This window comes from Hemitrygon akajei, chromosome 4, assembly GCF_048418815.1.
Source record: "Hemitrygon akajei chromosome 4, sHemAka1.3, whole genome shotgun sequence".
NCBI lineage: Eukaryota > Metazoa > Chordata > Chondrichthyes > Myliobatiformes > Dasyatidae > Hemitrygon > Hemitrygon akajei.
Window position 1 is genome coordinate 181030987 of NC_133127.1, and position 27407 is coordinate 181058393.

Below are 27407 nucleotides of genomic sequence, written 5' to 3' on the forward strand. Positions count from 1 at the left end.
TATTAGAGGTCAAATTATTTCCTATACTGCAAGTGTCAAGTGAAAGGCTAATAAAGAGAGAATTGAGTTAGCTGATCAGTTAAAACAATTAGACCAAAAATATGCTTGGTTCCAGATCCTGCTTTATATAAAAGGTATGTTGATCTTCTTTCAACATATCCAATTGAAACTCAACTTTTAAAAGATAAAAGTCAATTTTATAACCACGGAGACAAAACAGGTAAATTATTGGCTAACTAATTAAAAACCTTTATAGCTAAACGGCAAATTAAAGAAATTTGTAAAGCCAGTAGTGATAGGACAACTGACCATTTAGAAATAAACAATATTTTTAAAGAATTTTATTCTAAACTTTATATTTCTGACACTCCCAAAGAGAACACTGTAATGAACAATTTTTTAAGATCAATTAAACATTCCTACACTTTCTGTTGATACCCGAAAACAGTTGGATCAACCAATTTCGTATGAAGAAATTGCCGAGGCTGTACGTTCCTTGGTGGATTTCCCGCCGAATTTTATAAGGCTTCTTCCTCATTGTTTATACCTCATTTATGTGCAGTTTTTTCGGACTCCTTTAAGCTGGGTAGGTTGCCACAATCTTTTTATGAAGCTTCTATTTTGCTTACTCTTAAAAAGAATAAGAACCCAACTGAATGTTCTTCATACAGACCAATTTCTCTACCTAATGTTGATATTAAAATCTTACCTAAAGTTCTGGCCCATAGAATTGAGAATATTTTACCATCTATCATTTCTGATGATCAGATGAGTTTTATTAAAAAAATCGATATTCCCACTTTAATATTCATTGTTTATTAAACGTTATTTATTCCCCTTCTAAGGAGATATCGGAATGTGCGATTTCTTTGGATGCTGAGAAGGCTTTTGATCGGGTTGAATGGAATTATTTATTTAAAACATTAGAAAAGTTTAATTTTGGGCCCAATTTTATTCAATGGATTAAATTAATGTATCTATCTCCTTCTGCTAGGGTCCTTACTCATTTTCAGTATTCCAAACCTTTTAAACTTCAACGTGGAACTAGACAAGGCTGTTCCCTCAGCCCTTTGCTTTTTTATTTGGCTTTAGAACCCTTAGCCATTACTTTTCAAGAATCTCATAAATTACTGACATTCTAAGGAGAGGGACTGTTCATAAAGTTTTGCTTTATGCTGATGACCTATTGCTTTTTATTTCTAATGTCGAGACTTCACAACCTCCTGTGCATTCTCGACTTCCTTGTTTTAGCTAGTTTTCAGCTAACAAACTGAATTTACATAAGAGTGAACTTTTTCTTCTGAATAATTTGTTATCAACTAATACTAACCTTCTTTTTAAAATTTTAAGAAATCAACTTACCTATTTGGGTGTAACAATTACCAAGAATTATAAATACCTATTTAATGAAAATTTTCTTACCTTACTGAATTTTGTAAAAAGGACACTATCAAACTAGTCACCTTTTTCATTATCCTTGATTGGCCAAATCAACTCTATTAAAATGAACATTTTACCTAAATTTATACACCTTTTTTAGGCATTACCTGTTTTTATTCCTAAACCCTTTTTTTGATTCTCTCAATTCTATTATATCTTCTTATATATGATAAAACAAACATTCTCCACTAAATAAAGCTCATCTTCAAAAATCTAAGAAGAATGGAGGTTTAGCTTTACCAAATTTTAGGTTTTATTATTGGGCAGTCAATATACGAAATCTTACATTTTGGACATATTATATTAACCGTGAGGACTGTCCGATATGGGTTTCTTTAGAAGTTAACTCTGTTAATAAATTTTCTATTATTTCTTTTCTCAGATCCTCACTCCCTTTATTTTTTAGTAAACTAACTGAAAATTTGGGAGTTAAACGTACTTTGAGGATCTGGGTACAATTTAGGAAATTCTTTGGTCTATTGAGATTTTCTTTGTCTAGTCCCATTTGTTTTAACTATCATTTTAAACCTTCGATGACCGATTCAGTTTTTAAAGAATGAGACAGATTGGGTATTAAATGCTTCCAGGATTTGTTTGTTGGAGGAAGTCTTCTCTCATTTGAGCAAACGTCAGCTAAGTATAGTTTACTCAAAACTCATTTTTTCGTTATTTACAAATTAGAGATTTTCTGCATTCTCAACTATATACATTTCCTATAAGTTCCGATAAGGACTTATTAGATGTAATTTTTAATTTGAAACCTTTTAATAATGGTTCAATATCCAATATTTATGGTATGTTGCTAGGAATGAGAAACGCTCCAATAGACAAAATCAAAAATTGGTTAACACTTCATCATTATGTGCCCATCATTCCCTCTTACAATTTAAAGTGGTTCATAGGGCTCACGTGTCTAAAGATAAGCTATCCAGTTTGTTTTCGGATGTACCTCCTTTCTGTGATAGATGTAATAATGGAGAAGCTTCATTAATTCACATATTTTGGACACGTCTGAGTCTTGAAAGATACTGAAAGGAGTATTCCAAACTTTCTCGGTACTTTTCAAGGTAAATTTTAAGCCTAACCCTTTGACCACATTATTTGGTATTGTTGGAGATAACAGATTTATATACTTTGGCTTTTACTTCTCTTATAGCTAGGAGGGTGCTTTTGCTAAGTGGAAGGATGCTGTTCCACCTACTCATGCTCAATGGTTACGGGATGTTATGTCATGCTTAAATTTAGAAAAGATCCGCTGTTCAGTTTTTGAATCTAGCCAAGACTTTTATACATTGTGGGGACCATTTTTGGGTTATTTTCAAAACCTTTGATATGTTGTAAAAGTACAGATGGTGGCTAATAATATATTTTATTATATGATAAGGGTTTTCCCCCCTTTTTCTTGCTTTTCCTAACAGCTCTGACCTTGGTAGTGGTTTTAGATTTTTTTTTTGTATAACAAAATTATTATATTCAACATTACGATTTAATGTAATTTTTATGAATACAGGGTTTTGTGATTGTAACTGTATTTTTAATACAATGTATTTGGTACTAGTTAATTTTTTTCTTTTGACATAATATTGAAAGAGACAAACTTACTGGAATTCTTCAAAGTTATAGCCAGCAAACGTGATATAAGGGAACATGTGGATATAGTCTATCTGGATTTCCATATGGCATTCAAGGTTGCACACTGCTAGAGAATAAGATCTCAGAGCATTGAGGAAATACATGTTAACATGAAGACTAGTTACCATACTGAAAAAAAGTTGGAAGATGCTGATTGGAGGAGAGCCTCCAATGAAATGAGGAGAGCCTGAAAAATCTGTCTTTAGCCCTCAATTATTTGCTATCTACATAATAAATTTTTGGAAAGGAGAGAGAAGAGGAGGTCAGGTATTGAAGTTTGCTGTTGACACAAAATTAGATGGGAGGGTAGACTGTAATTATGGTATTTGTAAAAGGATATACTGTAGATAAGTGAGTGGGTAAAAACTTGGCACATGGGAGTTTAAGTGTGAGGTTATGTACTTTGGTTGGAGGAATCAAAAAGCAGACTATTATCAAAATGGAGAGACGCTCAGTGTGCTTGAACATAAAACACAAAACATTACTATGTGGGTGCATCAAGTATTTGTAAGGCAAATGGCACATTTGCTTTCAATGCTATAGAGTTGTGGTTTTCAGAGACAAATATTACAAGGGTTAGAGAGTAAGGCTGTACCAGCAGTACCATGTACAGACTTAGTCCCCTTATTTAAAGATAGATATACTACCATTGGAGGTCATTTAAAAGTGATTCACTAGATTAATTTCTGAGATGAAGTACTGATCCTTCACAGACAGGTGAAAGAGTATTCTTTGAAGAATGAGAAGTAACCTTATTGAAATACAAGTAATCTTAAGGGGCCATAATAAGGCAGATAGAGATGTTTTCACTAGTGGGACTCAAACACAAGGATAAAATAGAAAGCAGTAATTTAAAACTGGGGTACTTAGGAATTTCTTCTCATGGAGGGTGGAGAATCCACAGAATTAGAAACATAGAAAACCTACAGCACAATACAGGTCCTTCAGCCCACAAAGTTGTGCCAAACATGTCCCTACCTTAGAAATTACTAGACTTCCCCATAGCCCTCTATTTTCCTAAGCTCCATGTACTTATCTAAAAGTCTCTTAAAAGGCCCTATTCTCAACCCCAGAAGACAGATCACTGTTTAAAGATGAGATAGGTATATTTTTGAAGTAGGGTATTGAAAGTTATCTGAAACTGACAAGAGAAGCAGATTCGCTTCTGAATGGCAATGCAGACTTAAGGGGCCTGATGGCCCACTCTGTTCCTACTTACTTGACAGATTTATTGTGTGAGAAAATAAAGGGAATGTCTATGACAGAGTGAAGACCAAGGTTGTCCATGTGACACAATACTTTCTACACCATCTAGTTAGACAAATGGTAGAAGTTGCACAGAAATTAAAAAGAACACAAGAGCACGATGAAATCGTAAGTGATGAGATGCTGGAAACTGAAACAAAATACAGGAAATGCACGAAGGCGACAAGAAGAAACAGTGCAGAGGTGAATTACAAGGTCGTTGACAGCACTGGAGGGACTGAATCATGGAGAGAAGCTGTGCAGGTTGCAGCTTTATTAGGAGAATGAGGAGTGATTTTATAGAGGTGTATAATATTAGGAGGGGCACACATGGGGTGAATGTGCAGTCTTTTCCCCAGAGCTGAGGAATCAAGAAGTAGAAGGCATAGGTCAAAGCAGCGGGAACCCTGACAGGCAGTGCCTTTTCCCCTGGAGAGAAGTCAGTATTTGGAATGAACTGCCAGAGCAACTGGTCGAGCCAGGTACCTTAATAACATTTACAATGTACTATGGATAAGAAAAGTTTAGTGCAGGGGTTCCTAACCTATTTCACGTCATGGACCAATACCATTAAATAAGGGATTCATGGACCCCAGGTTGTAAACCCCTGGTTTAGCTGGATATGGGCCAAAAGCAGGCAAAGGGGACTAGCTTAAATGGGTATCTAGATGGCACGGACCAGTTGGGCCTGTTTTTGTGCTGTATGGATCAAATAAAAACAGGAAAGGTGGTCAGCTGAAATTATTGAGTTCAATATTAAATTCTGAAGGCTGTAACATGCTGAGATAAAATATGTTTTTTTAATTTTTAGCTTACATTAGGCCTGCAAATAGGGCAGGCTTAGAGCGAGATGGAGAACTAACAACTAGAATCTCTGGGTTATTTTTATGGATTGAAGGTAATTGTTCTGCAAAGTAGTCAGCTGATCTGTACTTGGTTTCTTTGTTGTACAAGAGACCACATAGTGACAACCAAATACCTAATGCAAGACAAGAAGAAGTGCAAGTGAATTTGTTTATTTATCTGTCTGGACTGTGTCTCCCTGGATGACAGCAATGAACAAAGTAAAAAAAAGCAAGTGTACATTCTCTGTAGTTGTATGGGGAAAATGGTGTGAAAAGAGGTGTGGCTGGAGATGGAAAACCTAATCAGAGTCACAATGGGACTAGCCTCTTTGGAATGATGAAATGGCCAAAGGTGGGATAACCTCAAATACTCTCAGCACTTTTGATAAGATTCCAGCACCAGACGCATTTTCTTTTCCCTGTATTCCAAACAGCCCACTGTTTTACGTTTCCTGGTTCACAGTTCCATTTCCACCTGTCACTCCTGTATTCACAACACATGCCCTTACAGCTGCAAGAGATACAAAAGCTGCCTGTTCTCTTCTCTCCCATCCCATCCTACCTCCACCTTTGCAACTTATTTTCTCCGGTTTCCATTTCTGATTAAGGCTCTTTAAAAGGAAGCATTATCTGTTCCCCCCCCCCCCCTTTGAAAAAGTTTTATGCTAGACTTCCAGTATCTGCAGATTTTTGAGTTTCAAGTGTTAATTAAGTAGCTTATAAAAGAACAATGTTACATAGATAGAGCAGACATAAAAGGGATAGTGCAAGGCTCAAAGCTCTGGAATTCACACATTCAATCACCCTGCCTTTCTACTTCCTTTTTCTCTTTTAAAACCTCCTTAATCCTATGGCCATGACCACATTTTAAAGTCACCAGTTCTAATTGTCTCCTTTTGTGGCTCAGTGCCAAGCTTTACCTGTTAATGCTTCTGTGAAGTGCCTTTAGATGTTTTGCCATTTTAAATGTGCTACGTCAATCCAGGTTATAGTCAAGTTGGAAACAGCCAGAAATAATGAAAAGAGAGGAAAAAGACAAACCAAAAATATACAACACTGGAAAACAAAACACAGGCAAGGCAAGAATGAGAATCAGAAAGACAATTAGAGGAGTCTATTTCTTATTCATGCATAGTTTACATTGCAAAATAAAGGGAAGATCTGATAATTCAACAAACTCAGGCTTTGCTGGTGGCAGTCAGCCAGATTTCCTGGACTCTTAATGTTGCTCCTGTTGCTACCAAATACAACTTTAAATTAGTTCTTTTTACAAAATATTACAGAATACTACAGTAAATTTCCAGTGAAATGACTAAATTTCAAGGATGCAGAAGAATTGCAGCTCTGGTGAGTTTCAGGAAGCTTAGAAAGCATCGGGTGGTGAATTAAGTGCCTAACAATTGGGATTTCAAGATTATTGGAATTTACTTTTACCCTCCTGTGCACCTTTTTATTTTCTCTGAGTATTGCTTTAGAGATCCACTAATTGAAATGTTTTAAAACTTTCAATTTTCTTGCAAAACTAAGTTCCAGGATTTCATTTAGACTGTTTTTTTGAATATTCAACAATAAGTTGTGATCCTGTCTGGTTTGTTAAGATCCTCAGCCAGATGGAAGAAATTCTCTATTAAATGGAGAAACAACACTTTAATAATCTTGTCTTTTAGAATAGTTGGAACAAAATCTGATTACAACTTGAAAACTTTAATTACAGAAAGAAAACATGTTGCAGAACGTGCTAACCTTGGTTCCATACAAGTACTGTGGATGTGCATTTGGTTGCTTATCTCTCTGAAACTCCTGAGAGAAGGGCAGAACAGTACGCACAAACCTGTGAAATTAAGAATAATGAAAGACATATTTTATTGATTGTAAATACTAATTTCATTTTTATTTTGTTTAGAGATACAGGTCAGTAATAGGGCCTTTCGGCCCAACAAGCCCACACCACCCAGTTACACCCATATGATCAGTTAACCTACTAATCAATACATTTTTGGAATGCGGGAGGAAACCAAAGCACCTGAGAAAACCTGTACAGGACTGAAGTTCTTCTACAATTAAACGCATAGCTGAGTTGACCAGAGATTTCACAAACGTGGCTCTTAATTTAGCTCAATTAGCTATTGTGATGAGTGGCATAACCAGTAACATCATTGCCACTGGGTGAGATGAGATGAGCAGAATGGGCAAAGTAGTGATATTGCCACCCACAGGCCACTATAGGAAGTGAAGCACCATTTTCTTTTAGAGGCAAGAGGTTAACTGTTTGGTCAGAAAGGGTACTAAGTGCCTTTTGGATCTTCAAGTGCCATGCAAACTGCAAAATAATTTTCAAAATATGATCATCCTTGCTGCATAGAAAGATATTCCTCTTTATTTTCATACTGTGAGTGCCACAGTAGCACAGCACGAAGCTATTTCACCTCGGGGCATCAGAATTTGGAGTTCAATTCAGATTTCATCTACAAGGAGTTTGTACATTCTTCCCCATGAATGCGTGGGTTTCCTCTGGGTGCTCCAGTTTCCTCCCACAGTCCAAAGACGTACTGGGTTAGCAAATTAATCAGTCATTGTAAATTGGCCAGTGATTAGGCTATGGTTTAATAGGTGGATTGCTGGGCAGTGCAGCTTGTTGGGCCAGAAGGGCCTGTTCCTTACCGTATCTCTTAATGTAACAGAACACAATCAAAAGCCATTGCTACACAAAAAATAACTGAGTAGGTAACTGAATTGCACCTCCCCCCATTTCTCAAATGTAGTAAATGAACATTGGACAGAATACCTGAAAATATCAACTGTTCTTTACTTGAAGTTCCTTTATTTAATAAAAAAAAAGGCCAACTATGGAAACTACAGTACAATTAACATAAAATTTCTTCAGTTAAAATTTCAGTATCCATTGCTGAAATGTCATTCTTCAGCTTAAATATAAACTTCTGTTTCATTAAATTTCTATGAAGCAGCAGGTAAATTAAATGGTACTTTATACTTTAAAATGTTATTGTTGATATTTATAAAATGGTTTGTACACCATCATAGGAAATCAGTTTTCCAGACAAGGTTCACAATTGTACCTTATTTAAATTGGTCAAAAACAGTATGTAGTACAGGCAGTCCTCAGGTTACACACGCGTTCCATTTCTGATAAATATTTGTAAGCTTATTTCTCTAAAGTTGGAGATGTCCATTTTCTATAGCTGCCCATATATCGCTCTACATACACCTGTTATAATTCAGTTCACACCACCCATAATTAAATTAATGAAATATATATTGTATCCAGTCATTAATGAATACCATGAAACATTTCATTATGTCTTATTATTCCTAGCTTAAACAAGTTTTGAAGATCTATGAGAGAATTTACATTAAGTTGCATTTTCATTAAGTCAAGTTATTCATAACCCAGAGAGCACTGGCAGAGTATAACTTATCTATAGCAGAATAAGATAGGGACTCAACAGCAAATCATGATGAAGGTACTGAAGACAAAGCCAAAGACAAAAAGAGCCAATTATCAGAGAGGTTGTGCTGCAATGTTACATTCAAATAAAAAAAAAATTTAGAAACAAACCTTTGCGTGGAACCGTTGTAACAGTAGTTTGGAAGGAAATCGTAATTGAGCTCCCAGAAAACATGAAGGGTTATTCTTCCATATGGCGCTGATACATTGTGATTGGCTTCCCTGAACATAGCATCAAAACTGTCCAGGGTTAGGTATTTACCAAGTAGCTTGTGGCTCATGCGATTGACTTCCAAAAGACCTTCAAGCTCCTAATGAATCAAAATCAGAACAAGTGCTCAATATTAAAAATTTGCCATTTGAAGCTTGAGCAATCAACTTGCTTAATGGGTTACTGGGTGAAGGCACTGTACTATGCATTATATTGACTTGCAGAGTCAGAGAATGTAAAGCACTGAAAATACAAGCTATTTATGCTTGTGCAATCTCTTTGAAAGAACTGTGAAATTTTGCCAACATGCCAGTCCTCCCCAGAATTCTGCTTAGTTCTTTTCAAGCACACATCCAATTTTCATCAAGTTTAATGAAATTTGCTTTCCACATTTTTTGTAAATTAAAAAAAATCTGAATTCCCCTATAGCAACTTGTTCAACCCCAAAGTACATCATTCTTATTGTTTCATACCAATAAAGTTCCAATTTTCAGGATTATACTGGAATAGCTACCTGATCTGATTTGACAGGTATATGGAGGAATTTAAGGTGGGGGGTTATATGGGAGGCAGGGTTTGAGGGTCAGCACAACATTGTGGGCCGAAGGACCTATAATGTGCTGTACTATTCTATGTTCTATGATTGAAATGGATTTCCAGGCAAGATCCAAGATGGCGGCGCGATGCAGCTTGCAGCGGCCACTCCGGAACTGATTATCTGTTATTTGTGAAGTGGGGTGCCGTGCGCAATCATAATTGATTGAAAACGGACATGGAAGCACGGAGAAACATCAGGAAATTCCGGAAAGACCTTCTTCGTTGCTGCTGCTGCGAGGTCCGGGACTCTGCTGGGAAGAACAGGCCCCCAGTCCTTGGGGTTGCATTGCCGATGGCCGTTGGCGGGGCCATCTTAATACGCTCGGCAAAAGATGGTACTCGGAGAAGCTGTGCCGGAGGGGATGGTCGTCAGCTCGGAGGTTCGACGGACTCAGATCACTTTCAGTGTGTGCTGCGTCTGCAAGGCTGGTTTCGACGAAGCTTTCATTGTGTGCTGCGTCTGTGAGGCTGAGTCGGGCGGCGCCGTGGAAGTCCATAGCGGGGGTACTCCCTTCTGCCACCAGCGTGGGATGGCGAGTCTGTCGGGACCCTGGCGACTTGTGGAAACTGTGGGTATTTCTTTTGAACTTACAGCCCTTTAACATCTTGGACTATTTTTACTGTGCCCATAGTCTTTTTTTTTTATTAATTATGCTATTGTTTGCACTGTTGTAACTATATGTTGTAATTATGTGGTTTTGTGCAGGTCTTGTAGCTTTAGTTTTTGGTCTTGTTTTTGTATGGTGGATTTGGAGCTCCTTTCTGGGGAATGCGCTAGACGGTAGCGCGATATTAATATGCAGCAGCCTCTCCGGACTCTGGACTGGGGATTGCCAAAAGTTACGTGGATTTTCTGGTGTAGTCTGTTTTGTCATATGCTTTTGTGATATCATTCTGGGGGAACATTGTCTCATTTTTTAACCGCATTGCATTTGTGGTTTCTAAATGACAATAAACTGAATCTGAAAACTCAGGGAGACAGCTTGAAAAATTCCTTTCTAAGGAGTCTATTTAGTTCTGCCAATTATGGAGAACAAAACAGATGATTTTATGGGAAATGACAGAGAATAGGAAATGGATATGGTAATGTATCAAACTATTCTACTACACTATAATGGCACTGTAAGATGGAATATCATGCTGTCCTAACATATCTTTTTACAAGTCTTCATGCAATTTTACAATAACAATTCTTTAAAGCACAAGACTGTGCATCTTAATACAAAAGGTTTCACTCACCTAACCACTATATTAAGCAAAAACAACAAAATTAATCTAGTTATTGCTTGAAAAACTTCAGTTTCCAGTTATAGAATGCAGAACAGTCTGTTCCAAACACAGTACAGAATTAAACCTCTGTTCTCCATTCAAATGCATACCTGTGTGCCTATTGAAAAAGTCTCTAAATCCCACTATCATATCTGCTTCCATTACTACCCCATAGCTACCAATCCATGTAAAAAAAACTTGCTCCACACATCTTCTTTAAACTTAACCCCTCACCTTAAATGCATGCCTGCTAGTATTTGCTATTTCTACCAGTGTAAAAAAATTCTGATTATCTACCCTTTCCACCCCTCTCATAATTTTGTAACCTTCCATCAGGTCTCCAATCAGCTTCCATTGTCTCAAAGAGGACAAAGAAACTAATTTGTCCAATATCTCCTCTAATCCATGTAACATTCTGGTAAATCCCTTCTGCACCCAGTCCAAAGCCTTCACATCCTTCCTGTAATGGGGCAAACACAATTTTCCAAATGTAGACTAACAAACATGATTCCCTGACTCTAATACTTAATTCATGACCAATAAATGCACCCTATCTACTTGCATGGCCACTTCCATTAAACTATGGACTTGGACCCCAGGATCCACCTATACACAAATACTGTATTGGGTGCTGCCATTAACTGTATACTTCCATCTTACATTTGAACTCCCAAGTAGCATCATTTCACACTCACTCCGATTAAACTCTTGCAGCCATTGATCTGAAGAGCTTGTGAGTGGCTTTGAGCTGGCAGATGGAATCCAGGCCTGCAGCGAGTCGCTGGGCGGCATGGTCTAGTTCTGATGCTTAGGTCCTAGTGCGATTTATGATATACTGTTTAATCAATGTAAACCCCGGACCAGATTGGAGGCTAGAGCCAACTTCACTCACTCTTCATGAACTTCACTCCTCTCTCCAGGGCGCTGGAGCCTTTCACTGCTCCGTTGTTGGGTCAATTTAAACACCAGTCCAGATAGCCTGAAAAGGCGGGGTGTCGGTTGGGACGAGAGCCAATTTTGCTCGTTCTCTGCAATGGTCATCTCCATGGTGCTGAGGCTATTAAAGACTGCCTTGGCTGTTGTGGTCTGTACCCACTAATATAATGAACTGACAAGCGAGGCTTTGGGCCTGCTCCGGGGGTCAGATCTGAGGACTCAATTTTGGTTTGGAATGCTCTTGTTCATTCAACTGTTTGCATAATTTGTAATTTTTTTTCTTTCTCTCGCGCATCTTGTAAATATATTCTGCTGTATCCTTTGACAGCCCTCTGTACTGTCCACAACTTCTCCAATCTTTGTGATCTGATATTTAAAGGTATTCGCTGAATAGCTTCCCATTTATTGGAGCATGTCCATGATACAACATGAGCAAAAAAAAGGACAATGACATCTACATAAATGTATTTGAATACAATGCTAATCATCTGAACAGCTTTTTAAAAGCTCCAAGATACAGCACACATACCACAATGGAGGTGAGGTCTTCACTCTCAAAACGTGTAATTGCCAGCTCCAATGATTTGTGCATTGCTGCTGAAATTCTTTGAGTGATCAGTCGATTCAAGTCTATTGATCTACCAAGAAGCTGTCATTCAAGAGATTTAAAACACAAGTACATCAAGTTAAAACACATTCAATGTTTGACATTCCAACTACTGATCAGTAACTTGCCTGTTTTAATGGCGTACATGTGTTACAATGAAATACCTCCAAACATAACTTGCATTCAAAAGATAAAATTAATGATAATCATTTGAATGGAGCTTAAGAACGAAAGAAAGACAATAAAGCAAAGTCCAATGCTTTAGTTTTATTTCACCTTTCATTTTCTATGGCACTTTTCTACCGTACTGGGCCTAGGCTTTTAATCTGGTATTTTTAAAATGAAAAGGAGATCCCACCTGTACATGTTTCTGTTTCAATAAAGTCTCATATCTATTTGATGGGGGCGTTGGTATATTAGTTCCTTGGTTCTTGCATTCAGCCCGCAGCCGCTTGTCTAAAAGGAGGCTGAAAAATTAGATGTTAGATATTGTAAAATATTTGAAATGCAGTTAGCTTTTATTGCGCATTTCACAATATCTGAATAATGTTCTTCAACATTACCTTCCGGCCATAATCTTGTAGTAAGCAAATATCTGGTCAGCCAACTTGTACACAAATTGGTCAAAGCAGAGATTCACCTACAAAATGAGCACAAATAATCAACTTTAACTAGTTGACTTAACACAACCTCTTTGTTAAATTAAGTGAGCAATAAAAGACACAGAGCTTTAAATTGAAAAAAAAAATTACCTCTGCTTCAATTTCATCATAAAGGAACTGCTTTCTGAATTTAGTAAGAGCATAATGGGCACTGTCGTTGTACAGATCCAATGAATATAGCACATACCTACCAAAAAAAAGAGTCAGGGTTCAACAAGGTTGCTCAATAATTATTTTCAAATTGAAGTCCAATTAAAACATTTTGACAGTCCCATTCAGCCAGTGCTTGTGTAAAATCAGTAGGTTCTGTTAGACTTTTACCTTTGTTTGCAAATTCCCTCCATCCCCATCACCAACTTTATGTACTTCTACATCCTCATTCATTTAATTTGCCACTGTGATTTCAGCTGTAATCTCTAGAATTCCCTTCAAACCCATAAAGTACTAAACCTCCCCTCTTTTCTTATTTCCTATAAGAAACTCATCAGAATCTATCTAATGTTCAAATGCTGCCAACACAGTTCACAGTCTAATGGTGTTTGATATTGCTTTCATGTAGCTTTTAACACTTTATAAGTGCTGAATAAATACATGCTCTTAGTTTCTTCAAAATTAATTCAAGCATATATTAAAATCAATCTTTTTCTTTATGAATGTCCCAACCGAAGTCTGCCACTAATCAGTAAGCTTCTCAGTTCACTAATTGCAACTCTTGTGTCACAGCACCCTTAGTGGTTAAGACTGCTACACAAGAACATAAAAGAAGAAACTTTCTAACAGGAAAAAATAATATCTGACATCAACCATTTACTGATTGCTTGTCATAAACTTTCATGCTTAAATGCCTGGAATCATCCTGCTACATTGTTAGTCGCTATTCCTAGTAACATATCCAAAACGCTGGAGGAGCTCAGCAGGTCAGGCAGCATCTATTGGAAGGAATAAACATCGATTGTTTATTCTTTTCCATAGCTGCTGCCTGACCTGCTGAGTTCCTCCAGCATTTTGCAAGGGTTACTCTGGATTTCCAGAATCTGCAGAATCTGAGATAATGAAGCCCGTATTTGCACCACAGGGCAAATTATGGCACACAAATTCAAAACAGCCACTGCCATCTATATCTGCTACCCATTTGTTTGGCTGAGAAAACATACGAACATGGTATAAGGAGTGAATTTACTCTAAAAACTGCATTGGCAAAACAATGAAACCATTGTGCTATACTATTTCTCAAAGATTATATTCTGCATCTCTTGTCCTTGAAGTATTCAGTTCTTTGTTTTTTTTAAATAAAACCTGATCTTTGCCGTAATGTAATTGGTCCAAGGTTTTAATGTCCATAAATTAGTTTAAAATACTGAATTAACTGTACAAAGACAGCTCAATATTTGTCCAATTAACACTAAGCAAGTCTTGTGCCTGATCCTTCTAATTTCTCTTCCTTGAGCATTTTGTTTCTGCCCCCTTCAACTCTTTAGGAAAAGTCTTTTCAATATGCCAGAACTCTAATGTGACAATACAACAATATAAATAAAAATATTAGAATGCACAACTCTAGGAGCCCATAGGAAGTTAGGGTACTAGAGTTTTAAGTTCAACTCCAATATCGCTAATACAAGGATAGAGTTCCCCTAGTCCTCACCTTTCACCCTATAAGCCTCTGTATCCAGCACATCATCCTTCATCATTTCCACCAGTTACAAGATCCCACCACCGGCCATATCATTTTCTTCCTATCTTTTTCCACCTTCTGCAGTGACAACTGCCTCTGTGACTCTTTGGTCAACTAATCCCTCGCGACCCACCACTCCCTGTCACCTGCCATATTCTCCTATAATTGCAGGAGATGTAATGCCTCACCAACATTCAAGGACTTAAAGAGCCCCAAGATGAGGTAAAGATTCACATGCACTTCCTTCAACCCTGTCTACTGTATTCAGTGCTCCTGATGTAGCCTCCTCTACATTGGTGAAGTCAAACACAGACTGGATGACCACCTTGCAGACCACCTACATTTTGTCCACAATGGTCACCCCAAGTTCCACATTACATGCCATTTCATTTTCCGTTCCCATTCTCAGTGACCCATGTTTCTCAGCCTTCTCCACTACCAGAATAAGGAGCAACGCAAACTACAGGGCCAACGCCCAATATTCCACCTGGGTAGTCTGCAACCCAATGTTATGAACATCATTTTTTCAGTATCAGATAACACTTCCCTCCTGTGAGTTCTCCCCACCAACATGTACCCCCCTCACAATTTTTCCCCCTTCCCTCTCCACCCTCTGATCTAGTAGTCCTCTAATTTTTGTCCCTCTTCCCTGAACTCTCCAGCTCCCCATCAACCATATTTGTTTTACTCCCAGTTCACTCCCACTACACACACAATTCACCTAGTTTCCACTTCCCCTACAGCATTTTGGTTTCTGACTCTATCTACCTTTCACCTCTCCCATATCATATTTTTACTGAGTTAAGTATTGTATGTAATTAGTTTTGCTACAATAAGTGTATGGGACATTGGAAAAAATGTTGAATTTCCCCATGGGGATGAATAAAGTATCTATCTATCTATCTAATGGCTTCCAATATCACCTCCTTCACTTACCATATTCCAGCATTAGTGGGCCTTTGTGTTCTTATTTATCTTCTGCCAGCAACTGTCTTAAACCTTCACACTCTCCTCCCTTTGCTCTATCTGCCAATGATCATCGTGTTTTTTCCTTTGTCTGCCCAAACATTGCATTCACCTGCCACTGTCTCCCAACCCTACCTCCTCTTCCCCAAGCTGGCACAACCAGCTTGTCATCTTTCACCCTCCTTCAGTCCACCAAGTACCCAGGACTCTAATCTCTCCATTTCTTTTTACTCTTTATGTTGGCCATCTTCCCCTTCCACTCTCAGTTCTGAAGCAGGGCTTCACCCAGAACATCGATAATTCCTTTCTCCTAATTCACTCCAGAGTTTCTCCAGCAGATTGGTTGTTGCCCAAGTATATAAATATTGTTATCTGGTGAATGCTATTGGAAAAATTCCTTCCCTCATGAACTGGAACAGCAAGGAAATTACTTAAAATCTTACTCCATCATGGATGCTTCTTTGGTCTCCAAAATATGGTCAGTCAAGATCCAGGGCATTGACATCTCAATAGGAAACTGAATTCTTTTTCCCATTGTCAATTCAAGAAAGAACTCTCTGAACCAAAGCTGAGACAGGTCACAGCACTGCTGAAGTGTTTCTTAAGAAATAAAAAAAATTAGTTTCAGCAAACAGAGATAAATTTCTTAAATGTAAAATTATACCTTTATAATGATTATAAAGAGTGATGTTACAATATACTGTATGACAACTCTGTTTAATCAGATTTTGTTTCCTAAACTACATTGACATTAAAAAGAAACATGATCAGTAGATGAAAAAATCCTTACATGAAGCATAAACCAGTCAGACAGAACTTAGTACAAGAAGAAAAGGACTTAGTTAACACAAAGTACACTGCACATGCTGTGGTCAAATGAACACGTACAAAAGCTGGATGAACTCAGCAGGTCGGACAGCAACGGATGCTGCCCGACCTGCTGAGAAAAGTACTTAGGCTTGATATTAATATACCACTGGTGGCCACAGGGATTGGTCCTAGTTTATATAGTATATCATCTATACTTGTGATATGGATGACAATATAGCAAACTAGGGGCATAGTGGACAGTGAGGAAGGTTATCAAAGCTTGATCTGCACCAGCTAGGAAAACAGGCTAAAAAATGGCAGATGGAACAATGCAGAGAAGTGTGAGATGTTGCACTTTGGGAGGACAAACTAAAGTAAGACTTACACAGTGAATGAAAGGGCTCAGAGGTATGCCAAAAACAAAGGGATCCATAATTCCATGAATCTGGTGACATGGTAGACATGTGACTACTGTCACATTGGTCTTCATAAATCAGGGATTGAGAACAGCAGTTGGGATATGATGTTGAAGATGTATAGGATGTTGGCGAGGCCAAATTTGGAGTACCGTATGCAGTTTTGGTCACTTATGTATAGGAAAGATATTGATGAGCTTTAAAGAATGGAGACAAAATTTATAAGAATTTGCTGGAGTTTAAGGACCTGAGATATAGGGAAAAGAAGTGTAGACTAGGAACTTATTCTCTGGACAGCAAGAAAGTGAGGGAAGATCTCGTAGAGTTATACAAAATAATTAATTCTATAGATAGGGTGAATGCATGCAGGCTGTTTTCCTCCATAGGTTGGGTGAAAACAGAACTATGGGACATGGGTTTATGGTGAAAGGTGAAATATTTAAGGGGAAATTGGAGGGGAATTTCTTCACTCAGAGGCACCAGCTGTCAGCAGAAGTGGTAGATACAGGTTCAATTGTAACAGTTAAGGGAAGTCTGGATGGGTAAATGGGTGAAAGAGGTATGGAGAGCTATGATCTTGGAGCAGGTAGATGGGACAAGGCAGAAGACCAAGTCGGCATGGACTGGATAGGCCTAAGGGCCAGTTTCTGTGCTGCAGTACTCTATAATTATATGACAAAAAGATGTGCAAACTTAGCTTCTGCAAATCTCTTGTTTTGACCTGCTGTTATAGTGCACATCTATAATGCCAAGGCCCAATGAAGGCCAGGGCCTTGTGTCATATGATACTACCATATGGATGGGCCACAACAAGCCAGGTGAATGAAATAGGTGAAAAATATAAACTGTGAGCCGTAGCTGGCTGAAACTATTCCAATGCTTCTCAAAGTCCTGACATTCAGAATCTTAAAGCAAAAAAAACATTAAAAATATTAAAATGTTTCAAAGAAATTAAATTATTTGAATACAGAAACACTCAGAACACTGAAGCAAACTTAATTTGGAAAAGGTATCTTACCTTGTTCTTACTTTCCTACCTCACAGCTACTTCTGTCCAACCCTAATGCACCTACATTAAGAACCACCTGATGCAGGTTCTACGGTCAGCATCTACCCACTGGGAATTCAGTAAGGTTCTGCCCCTTTGCTGGATTCCACAAGGATTCCAACATCACAGGACCACTGAGAATTTGTATGTTTGAGAGTCTATCTTCCGATACTTTACTCATCAGATTATGAAGTACAAATGAAATGCTCAGATATATTAAACTAATACTTTAATCCCACATTCATTTACTAGTAAGGAATCAAATTCAGCTAATTATGATATTCAAATGTCTACCTCTAGATGATTAGTGGTTCTACCTACTGAATTCAGAACTGCACTTTCTTCTCACTTCTACAAATGACTCAGTAGTTTGGTTTAAAAATGGTGGCTCTGCTACAAGCAGTTGAGCAGCAATTTAATTACAATTCAGATAAATAATCAAAAACAACTTCCAGAACATTAGTTAACAAACCATAAGGGGATACAAACCAGAAATTACCCATCAAATATTGCAAGGCCTCAGAACAGAAGGACATCTCTTTAGAACAGAGATGAGGAGAAATTTCATTTGGCCACAGAGTGGTGAATCTGTGGAATTCATTACCACAGGTGGCTATGGAGGCTAGGTCACTGAGTATATGAAAAGTGTAGGTTGATAAGTTTTTGATTAGTAAGGGTGTCAAAGGATAAGGGGAGAAAACAAGAGAATGGGGCTGAGAGGGATTATTTTATTTTATTTTGAGATACGGTGCAGAACAAAGCCTTCTAGCCAACAAGATGTGCTGGAAACAAGCCATCTATTTAGCACTAGCCTAATCAAGGGACAATTTAGAATGTGTAATTAACTTACTAATCATATGTTTTTAGACAGTGGGAGGAAACCATTGGAGTTACAGGGAGACCGCACAAACTTCTTATAGATGGCACCAGAACTGAGCTCCAACAACCCAAGTTATAACAGCTTCGCACTAACCACTATGCTACCGCGGCACCCTGATGCCATAATGGGAGTGGTAGATAAAACTTGATGGGCCAATTGACCTAATTCTGCTCCTGTGTCTTATGGTGTAATTAGTTTTTGGACAGAAGTGTAACCCAAAATTTAAAATACAGGTAGTTGCATTGGTTTCCATGTTATTATCAGTAATTTCTAACTAAGTTATTTCAGAGGAGCTAAGCAGTTGAAAATATCGCTTTGTTTAATATTTCAGCACTAACTACGATTCACATCATTTTAAAACAAGTCATTTCTCATTTATTCTAATCAGTAGAACCTCCAAAGATTCCTTTTTTAAAATATTTATTCCACTTTCTGTGCAATTACTCACATAGCTCAATGCATGTTTTAAGATTAATAAAATTCTCTTTTATGGCACAAGATCAAAGTACAAGTCTGTCCCATCCCACTGCCTCCTGTGGAAGAAATATCTTACCACTGAAATTGAGCAAGTGAGTGTAGAAGAATGAATGCCGATGAAACTCTTCTATCGCCATAATGGTGGGGCCCTCAAGACTACTTCTTAATGTTTTCTTTGCACCACTTTTGTCGGCAATGAGGGACTCTAGCATAGTTCTAACCATGTAGAGCTATATTAAAAGGAAAATGTAAAACAAGAAAAAAGGCAGAGGGCACACATTAGTCATCATACATTAAATGGAGAAAGTCCAACTGTTCCACCACTATAAAGATAATTTGTATTAAACTTACTTTCACAACAATGAACCAATTTTTTTTAAACTGAGGCACACTGTTTAGCTGGTTTTAATAAATTCTGCATTAGCACATGTATTTTAAAAATATTAAATCCTTCTAGTTACAGGGATTAAAAAAATACCAAAATTAACAATGTTCAAGCTTCATATGATGGAACAATTTGACTTTCTTTCATTAAACAAAAGAGGCTTTCTTCTTACCACCAAAGTTTAATATGGTTGGATAGATGTAGGAACGTCTCAGAAAGGTGTTCGTCGCAATGAGTGTTTTTTCCAGCCCCAGAGATTTTAGCTGCTTCGCTAGCTCCCCAGATAGCAATGATTCTGCCATGGTGCGCACCATATACAACTAAAACCAGTTGGTAGTGACAAACATTAAGAATTAAGAGAGAAAAGCAGAGAGTGTGAGTTTTGTTAAATAGCATTAGAGAAGAAATTGATGTTAATATTACCACATAGCAAAGTGTTATCACAGCAAGCAACTAAATTATGCTGGAATGGTCTGAATGGAAAAAAAAATCAAATAATCTGTATCAATAATGATTATTTCACAATTTTCCATTAAGATCATAACTGGATAGGAATTGCTGAAATTATTATAAACACCTAGCTAAAAGGAACAGTTGATTGATCATCTTGCCAATTTCAATATGCTCTTTGAGGAAGTAAGCAAAATTACTTTCAAGTTCATTGGCAAAAGCAAAGAGCTTAGAAGCACACACCCATCAAAGTATGCCATGCACATCAACAAAAGATGTATTAATTACAGGAGGACCATGATATTCTGAAATTTTATATTTTAAAACCAATAGCAAAGTAGTTTCTAAAGAAGAAATAATGTTAATAATACAATGTTACTGGCTATCTACATGACATTAAAAACAATAACTTGTAAGTTAAGTGCCTCACAACAAAAAAAAACTGATCACTCCTGCCCAGCTGAGGAAATGTTATTGACCAGATTAAGCATTTTGTTAGTAAATGCTTGAGTTAACAGTATCAGTGTTAATAGCTCAGACTGCTATAAGGAGAAATGGTGGCATCTCCATTTGCATAAAGTTCAAACACCAATGTGTTTTTTTTTAAAACTTCAATCTGATTAAGAAACCACGTTCTATTTCAAAGCAGTCATTAAGTAGACTTACCAGAACCTAAAAACCAACAAATTAAGTGCTCAAAAGCTGCAAACCAATACTATTATAAAGCAGTTACTAACAATGAAGGTGATCAACAGATACTGCAACTGCAAAGAAAAATACTTAAGTTTACTGTGCAACACAAAATCCTTCCAACTAAATATACATTTCTGAAATACTATACAATATTTCCTATTTCATAATTTTAAATTTTTTGCCTGCCAAATAAATATCTTGCTTTTTCAATATCCCTTCATTACTCTTCTTCATTTACTTTCTGACAGCATCATGAGCAATCTGAACCTCAATTCCCATTTTTGGCTTTGACTAGTTTGTTTATGAACAGGGATTATTGAGGAAAGATTAGCACTTTAGTAACACCTGGGTGCTGGATGGTCCAACTGCTCGGGGGGTAACCTTGATGTCATAGCCACCTCGAGGATCCTTTTCTCCTCTGAGCGCAGGATCATTTGTTGGTTCTTGTCCAACCTCCCAATCACATATAGTCTTCCGAATAGCTTGAAGAACACTAGACAGGAAAAATGTATCTGCATCAGAACTAACATTTCTAATTGGTTGTTCCATACAGTGGTGCAAAGGAGAGCATAGGATAATTCAGATGACAGAATTAATTCACAGATAATGTCTGTAAGCATCATGGATTGTAAATATACATATGCATCTAAGTTAACAATACCTAGAAAACAAACCCAAGATTTGGAACCACACAAACTGGAAAATTGTTCATCTCATTTCTAATCAGTCAACTGATTATGGAGAGATCCTTAACTATACATAGAACACAAAACAAAGTATAATTTTTTTTTAAATAAGAGAATTAAAAGTAACATAACTTTTTAGAAAAACATAGTTCTAAATAAACACAATAATTTCATGCCCTCTAGAGGCCTACAGGAACTGAAAGTTTATCCAAGTATTTCCAGCTTAACAATATTTGTAATCATGTGATTTTCTTTTGAAGCTGCCAACAAGAATTATAGCTGCCTGGGTTCATATGAACACATGATAAATTGATCATTCGTTTTAACTCTGTATCATTTTTACTGCTTTTCCTTGTAACTTTCAAAAGTGCAAGTTCCACACTTCAATAATGATTGCGTTGAAAAGTCAGAAGCCTGATCCCATCATCAAGCTTCCAGTACATTGCTGAAAATAAGGAGGAACTGTGAACAGCTTTCTCAAATTAGAATATCCACAGAAATTTGTCTGCGGTTTACATTTGCTTCATGAAGGCATGCAAACTACGATATGAACCAGTCGATCTCTGACAGACCTAATCTCAGTGTTAAGCAAAGCTAGATCATTTCCCCAGTACTTTCCAATTTTCCCCTTGCCTATGGTGAACTTCCTGTGCAAGTAGAGCTAAGGGCAACATGGTAGCACTGTGGTTAGCATAATGTTATTACAGTACCAACGACCTGGGTTCAATTCTCAACACTGTCTGTAAAGAATTTATACGTTCTCCTCGTGACTGCAAAGATTTCCTCCAGGTTTGCCTGTTTCCTCCAAGATTCCAAACACATATGTAAGTTCATTGGTGATGTCATCACCAATAATAAAATAAAACAACTGGAACCAGAACACACGCACACTTCTGACTCAATCACACTTATCTCAACTGCAGTAAACAAGGGTGGCTCTGGCGGTCTCACTTCAAAGGCCTGAGTTGACTACAACTGCCCCAGGCTTTCCTTGCCTGAACACTGTCTTTAACCCTTGCCTTACTGCAACGTCCACAGTCTTGCGGATGTAATTGGGTGGCAAGTGTTCACTGGGCTGGAAGGGTACGTTACCAAGCTGGATCTCTTAAAAAAAAATCTTCAGAACTAATGGAAATTTGTTCAATTTCCTGTAATCTCAGTGGTTAAGTATGCAGATTATACATGTGTTTGCACGTGCTTAGATGCTGGGCTTCAAGCCAATTTTGATTCTTTCACTGAAGGCTGCATACTCAATATGTGCAAAACATGGGTCTTCTATTAATCTGCACTGAGAAATTAAACCTTCTTAATGAGAATCGCTTCCCATGTCTCTTGAGCCAATACCAGGCCAAGAAGACAAAGATGATTAAATTCACCATCACTTTCAAAAGTTCAAGGTCTGCACGTTCCTGTTAAAGTGAAAGGCAAGGCTGGTAAGAGTAGGGAACCTTGTATGACAAGGGGTACAAGGCTCTGGTCAAGAAAAAGGAAGCATTGATTAGCTGGGACTCAAGTAAACACTTAAAGTATAGGGATGAAGGAGTATACTAATCTGAAGAAAGATATTCCTGCCATAGAGGGAGTACAAAGAAGGTTCACCAGGTTGATTCCTGGGATGGCAGGACTTTCATATGAAGAAAGACTAGATCGACTAGGCTTATACTCGCTGGAATTTAGAAGATTGAGGGGGGATCTTATTGAAACGTATAAAATTCTAAAGGGATTGGACAGGCTAGATACAGGAAGATTGTTCCCAATGTTGGGGATGTCCAGAACGAGGGGTCACAGTTTAAGGATAAAGGGGAAGCCTTTTAGGACCGAGATGAGGAAAATCTTCTTCACACAGAGAGTGGTGAATCTGTGGAATTCTCTGCCACAGGGAAACAGTTGAGGCAAGTTCATTGGCTATATTTAAGAGGGAGTTAGACATGGCCCTTGTGGCTAAAGAGATCAGGAGGTATGGAGAGAAAGCAGGTACAGGGTTCTGAGTTGGATGATCAGCCATGATCATACTGAATGGTGGTGCTGGCTCAAAGGGCCAAATGGCCTACTCCTGCACTTATTTTCTATGCTTCTATGTTTCTGTGTTTCAAGGAAATCAGAAGAGCAAAAAGGATTGAGATAGCATTGGCAGAGAAGATTAATAAGAATGCCAAGAGATTTTATAATTACTGTGGATTCTGGTTATTGATTCATCAGTTAATTGGCAGCTTTTTATTTGCAACAACTCTTAAATAACAAAAACTAATCAAAAACAATAGCCTTGATTTCCTTTATTTATTTGGGACACTATGCCACTGAATTGGGGCAGGAGACTGCTGCAAACAGTTTATATCTAGTATCAGTCACATGCACTTGTGTGTGCATTATTCGTTACACCATGCTTATAGCAAACAGTTTTAAATAGCTTCAGTTGCGTGTGTGTGTTCAAGAAGCAGTGATTTTTGTCAGTGTTAGCTGGCAAGAAATAAGCAATAAGATAATTCAGAACCGTTCTGTTCACTGTAGTTTCAAGCATTCAGGCTTGGAGATGCCAGAAACAGTCAGGAAGGAAAAAGAAATGACCTTAGTCACTTTCCTTATGATCATAAGACCCTGTTGGACATTGTTAATATGGAAAGCTGCAAGTATGATTCAGTGATTTAATGGTGGCCGGCTGGGGAGTTGCGTGGCCTTGGACTAGTCCTTGAGCCACGGTATCGCCTGTTTACAGCCACCCAAGAGAGAGGTGTCAGAGTCGGTGCACTCCATTGGAGGTGGTGTGTTGTGGTGTCCAAGCTGGAGTTCCTGCAGCCCTCTTGTGTTTGCTTGGCAGAAGACAAGCCATATTGGGTTTGATGGCTTTTCATGCAACATTTATGGACTCAGTCTTGGACTATATATATATATTTTTTTTTTTTTTTAAATATGACTGTATTTTACTGGTAACATATGGGTTTGCTATCTTATATGTACTCTGTGCTGTGTGTATCTGTTGCTTCTGTGTTTTGCAACTTGGCCCTGGACTAAAGCTGTTTCTTTTGGCTGTATTCATGGGCATTCCTGTATGGTTGAATGATAATTTAAACTTGAACTATAAAGAAACAAATTCACTACTTCAAGTTAGGAACTACATATGAAGATCTGGAGGATGCAATTGTCAAAAGCATTGCATGAAAGCAGTCCATTCATTATCTGTTCTAGAAGTCTATGCTGATTTTGTTCATTTACAGTAAATCAAAAGATATACTGGATGAATTCCTCTGTCTACAGCTATTAGGAACTAATAGTTTTATTGTGTTGTAGTGGTATTAGTAGTGTTCTAACTTGTTCTGTATTTAATTTAAACACAAGTTAAATAGTAGTTAGTCTTTTTATACCTTTTTAACTATTTCCATGAAACTTCAACTAATTGGAGTAGCCACCAAATTGGGTCAAAACGTACTGGTCCCGATGTACCCCAATTAACTAGAATCCACCGTGTATTAGAGGAAAACAAGTAACTCAAGAGATCAGGGCCTCTCAAAGACTAAAGTAGACATCTTTGTGAGGAGCCACATGAGATGGGGATGTCCTCAATGATTTTTTCTTTGCTTTTACCATGGAGAAGGACATGAAGACTTTGGATGTTGAGATAGTTAAAGATGATGCTTTGGGACCAGCTCGCATTACAGCAGAGCAAGTACTAGATGTCTGAAGCAAATGAAGGTAGATCAATCTCCAAAGCCTGATACAAGAACATCTTTGGAAAGCAAGAGAAAATATTGCAGAAGCTGTGGCTGAGATATATGCACTGTCATTAGTAACAGGTGAAGTGCTAGAAGACTGGAAGGTGTCTAATATTGTGCCTTTATTTAAGAAGGGCAACATAAGGCTGCATTGAGAACAGTGTGTTCAGCTTTGGTCAATCTATAAGAAAGACGTTGTCAAGCTGGAAAGAGTGCAGTGGACATTTACAAGACTGACGTTGGGGCACAAGGAACTGATTTACGGACAGAGTTTGCACAGGTTGGGACTTTTTTCATGAATAGGGGACAATTGTATAGAGGTATACAAAATCACAAAGGACATTTTTTTTAAAAAAGCCCAACACAGATAGTCTTTCCCCCAGGTTAGGAATCAAGAATCTTGGTTGTTGTCAATCAGATGGGTCAAAGGATCCATTTCTATGTTGTATGACTCTATGACTTCCAATACACCAGAACAGCATTTTTTGATTGAATATGAGGAGAAATTTCTTTAGCCAGAGGGTGGTGAATCTGTGGATTTCATTGCCACTGACAGCTGTGGATGCAAGGCATTGAGTATATTTAAAGCAGAGATTGATTGAGTCTTGATTAGTAAGGGTGCCAAAGATTGTGAACTGAAGCCAGGAGAAGGTTAATAAATTAGCCATAACCAAGAGGTGGAGCTGACTCGATGGGCTAACTGACATAATTACACTCATAGGTCTTATGGTTTTATATTTATTATTAAAAGGGTATGTGAAGATAAAGAATTTGGAATGATCTTGGCTCTCCCACGTTTTGAGACCTAGACTATCTATATCTACAGCAAATACCTCAAAACACTGAAAATTCCTACAAAATCCTCCCATTTCTCTGGGATGGTAAGTGAACCAACATTAGTATCCTCTCTCAAGCCTCCAAACATACCATAAAGGCCCTAGTCACAAGCAGGCAGCTGTGTAGGGTATTAAACACGAAGTACACTGCAGATGCTGTGGTCAAATCAACACGTACAAACAAGCTGGATGAACTCAGCAGGTCCGGCAGCATCCGTTGACTGCTCCTTTCAACAGATGCTGCCCGACCTGCTGAGTTCATCCAGCTTGTTTGTACGTGTTGATGTGTAGGGTATTTGTATGCCTAAATCCATACTCTCAAAAATACCAAACTATTTGGAGCTCTATCATAGAACGAGGCAAAGGAAGGGTTTGAAGAGTATGAGCAAAACTACACTGAATAAACCCCTGGTCCATGGAATTGGACATTTCGCTCATGCCAACAAAGATTCTCAATTTCACAACCAAGTTCAAATGGAAAAGGAGCATTCATGTTGTATCAGCAAGTTTGATCAAGAAGTACAAGAAACTTGCATCAGAAGAACAATGGAGCCCTGCACATATGCCAGGAAGCATGTGTTATCTCACAAACCCTCCATTTGTTTTCAGGCATCTCCTGCCCCTTTTGTGGAAAAGTATGTGGTTTCCACAATAACTACTTCAGAACTCACAAAGCTGGAGAGTAAGCAAACCATTCATAATTCCAGAGGACCAGCCAAAAAGAGAAACTCCTTCACAGCAACTTATTTTGCAATGTTATGCACTGCGATAATTTGGGATTAATGATCTCATATTTGATATTCATGAATAGTTCTATTTTTAATTTTTGAACAAATTTATAATATTTTAGTATACTCTACAGCAGGGGTAGGCAACCTACGGGCCCACAGGCCAGATCCAGCCCGCGAGCAAATATTGGGATACTATGCTTATCCGGCCCGTGAGCAATTTTTCCTTATTCTGAGTGTTTCACGCGACCACTCTGATGGACATGCATGGCATCTTGTTACACTGGCCCCAGGTTCCATTTTGTTCCAAAGCAAACACTGGTATATACAAATGACGGGAAGGCAGACTACCTTATTAATATGTATTAGATACTCTCCGAGCAGTACAGGTTTTCAGATGGGATCGTTCAAATTTGTAAACAGGAACAGTGTCACTGTGTTTTAACAAGAAATCCACGCTGAATATCCAGATATTTACTTGTTCTACGATACTTGTTGAATAACTCGCGTTTCGAAATAAAATCGAAGAAAAAAAATTCCAATGGCAATGAATGCAAAACTCAGGAAGGTAGGCACTGAGTGCCAAAATTTCCAAGACACTTGGACACTAGATTACTTCTTCATCGAGCAAGCTGAGAAACCAGTTTGTCTTATTTGCCTAGAAAATGTTGCTGTGAAGAAAGTGGCAAATATCAGGCGACATTACGAGACCCGCCATAGTGGAAATTTTAACAAGTTTACTG

The 27407-nt window shown here is 37.9% G+C and overlaps 1 protein-coding gene across 4 annotated transcripts in view; it reads right to left on the reverse strand.

Moving 5' to 3' along the window:
* The window catches only part of cyfip1 (cytoplasmic FMR1 interacting protein 1), a 155970-nt gene that overhangs the window by 31672 nt on the left and 96891 nt on the right, over window positions 1–27407 (reverse strand). For 3 of the 4 annotated variants that reach the window (XM_073044133.1, XM_073044135.1, XM_073044134.1), the window contains exons 16-24: window positions 21053–21200; window positions 19256–19409; window positions 15992–16148; window positions 13001–13097; window positions 12812–12888; window positions 12607–12715; window positions 12171–12290; window positions 8740–8939; window positions 6906–6993 (exon numbers count right to left, since the gene is read on the reverse strand). In XM_073044133.1, the coding sequence (XP_072900234.1) occupies window positions 6906–6993; window positions 8740–8939; window positions 12171–12290; window positions 12607–12715; window positions 12812–12888; window positions 13001–13097; window positions 15992–16148; window positions 19256–19409; window positions 21053–21200 (1150 nt within the window). Of the gene's footprint in view, window positions 1–6905; window positions 6994–8739; window positions 8940–12170; window positions 12291–12606; window positions 12716–12811; window positions 12889–13000; window positions 13098–15991; window positions 16149–19255; window positions 19410–19736; window positions 19885–21052; window positions 21201–27407 lie in introns of all 4 variants that reach the window. The other variant, XM_073044136.1, reaches the window with a different exon arrangement.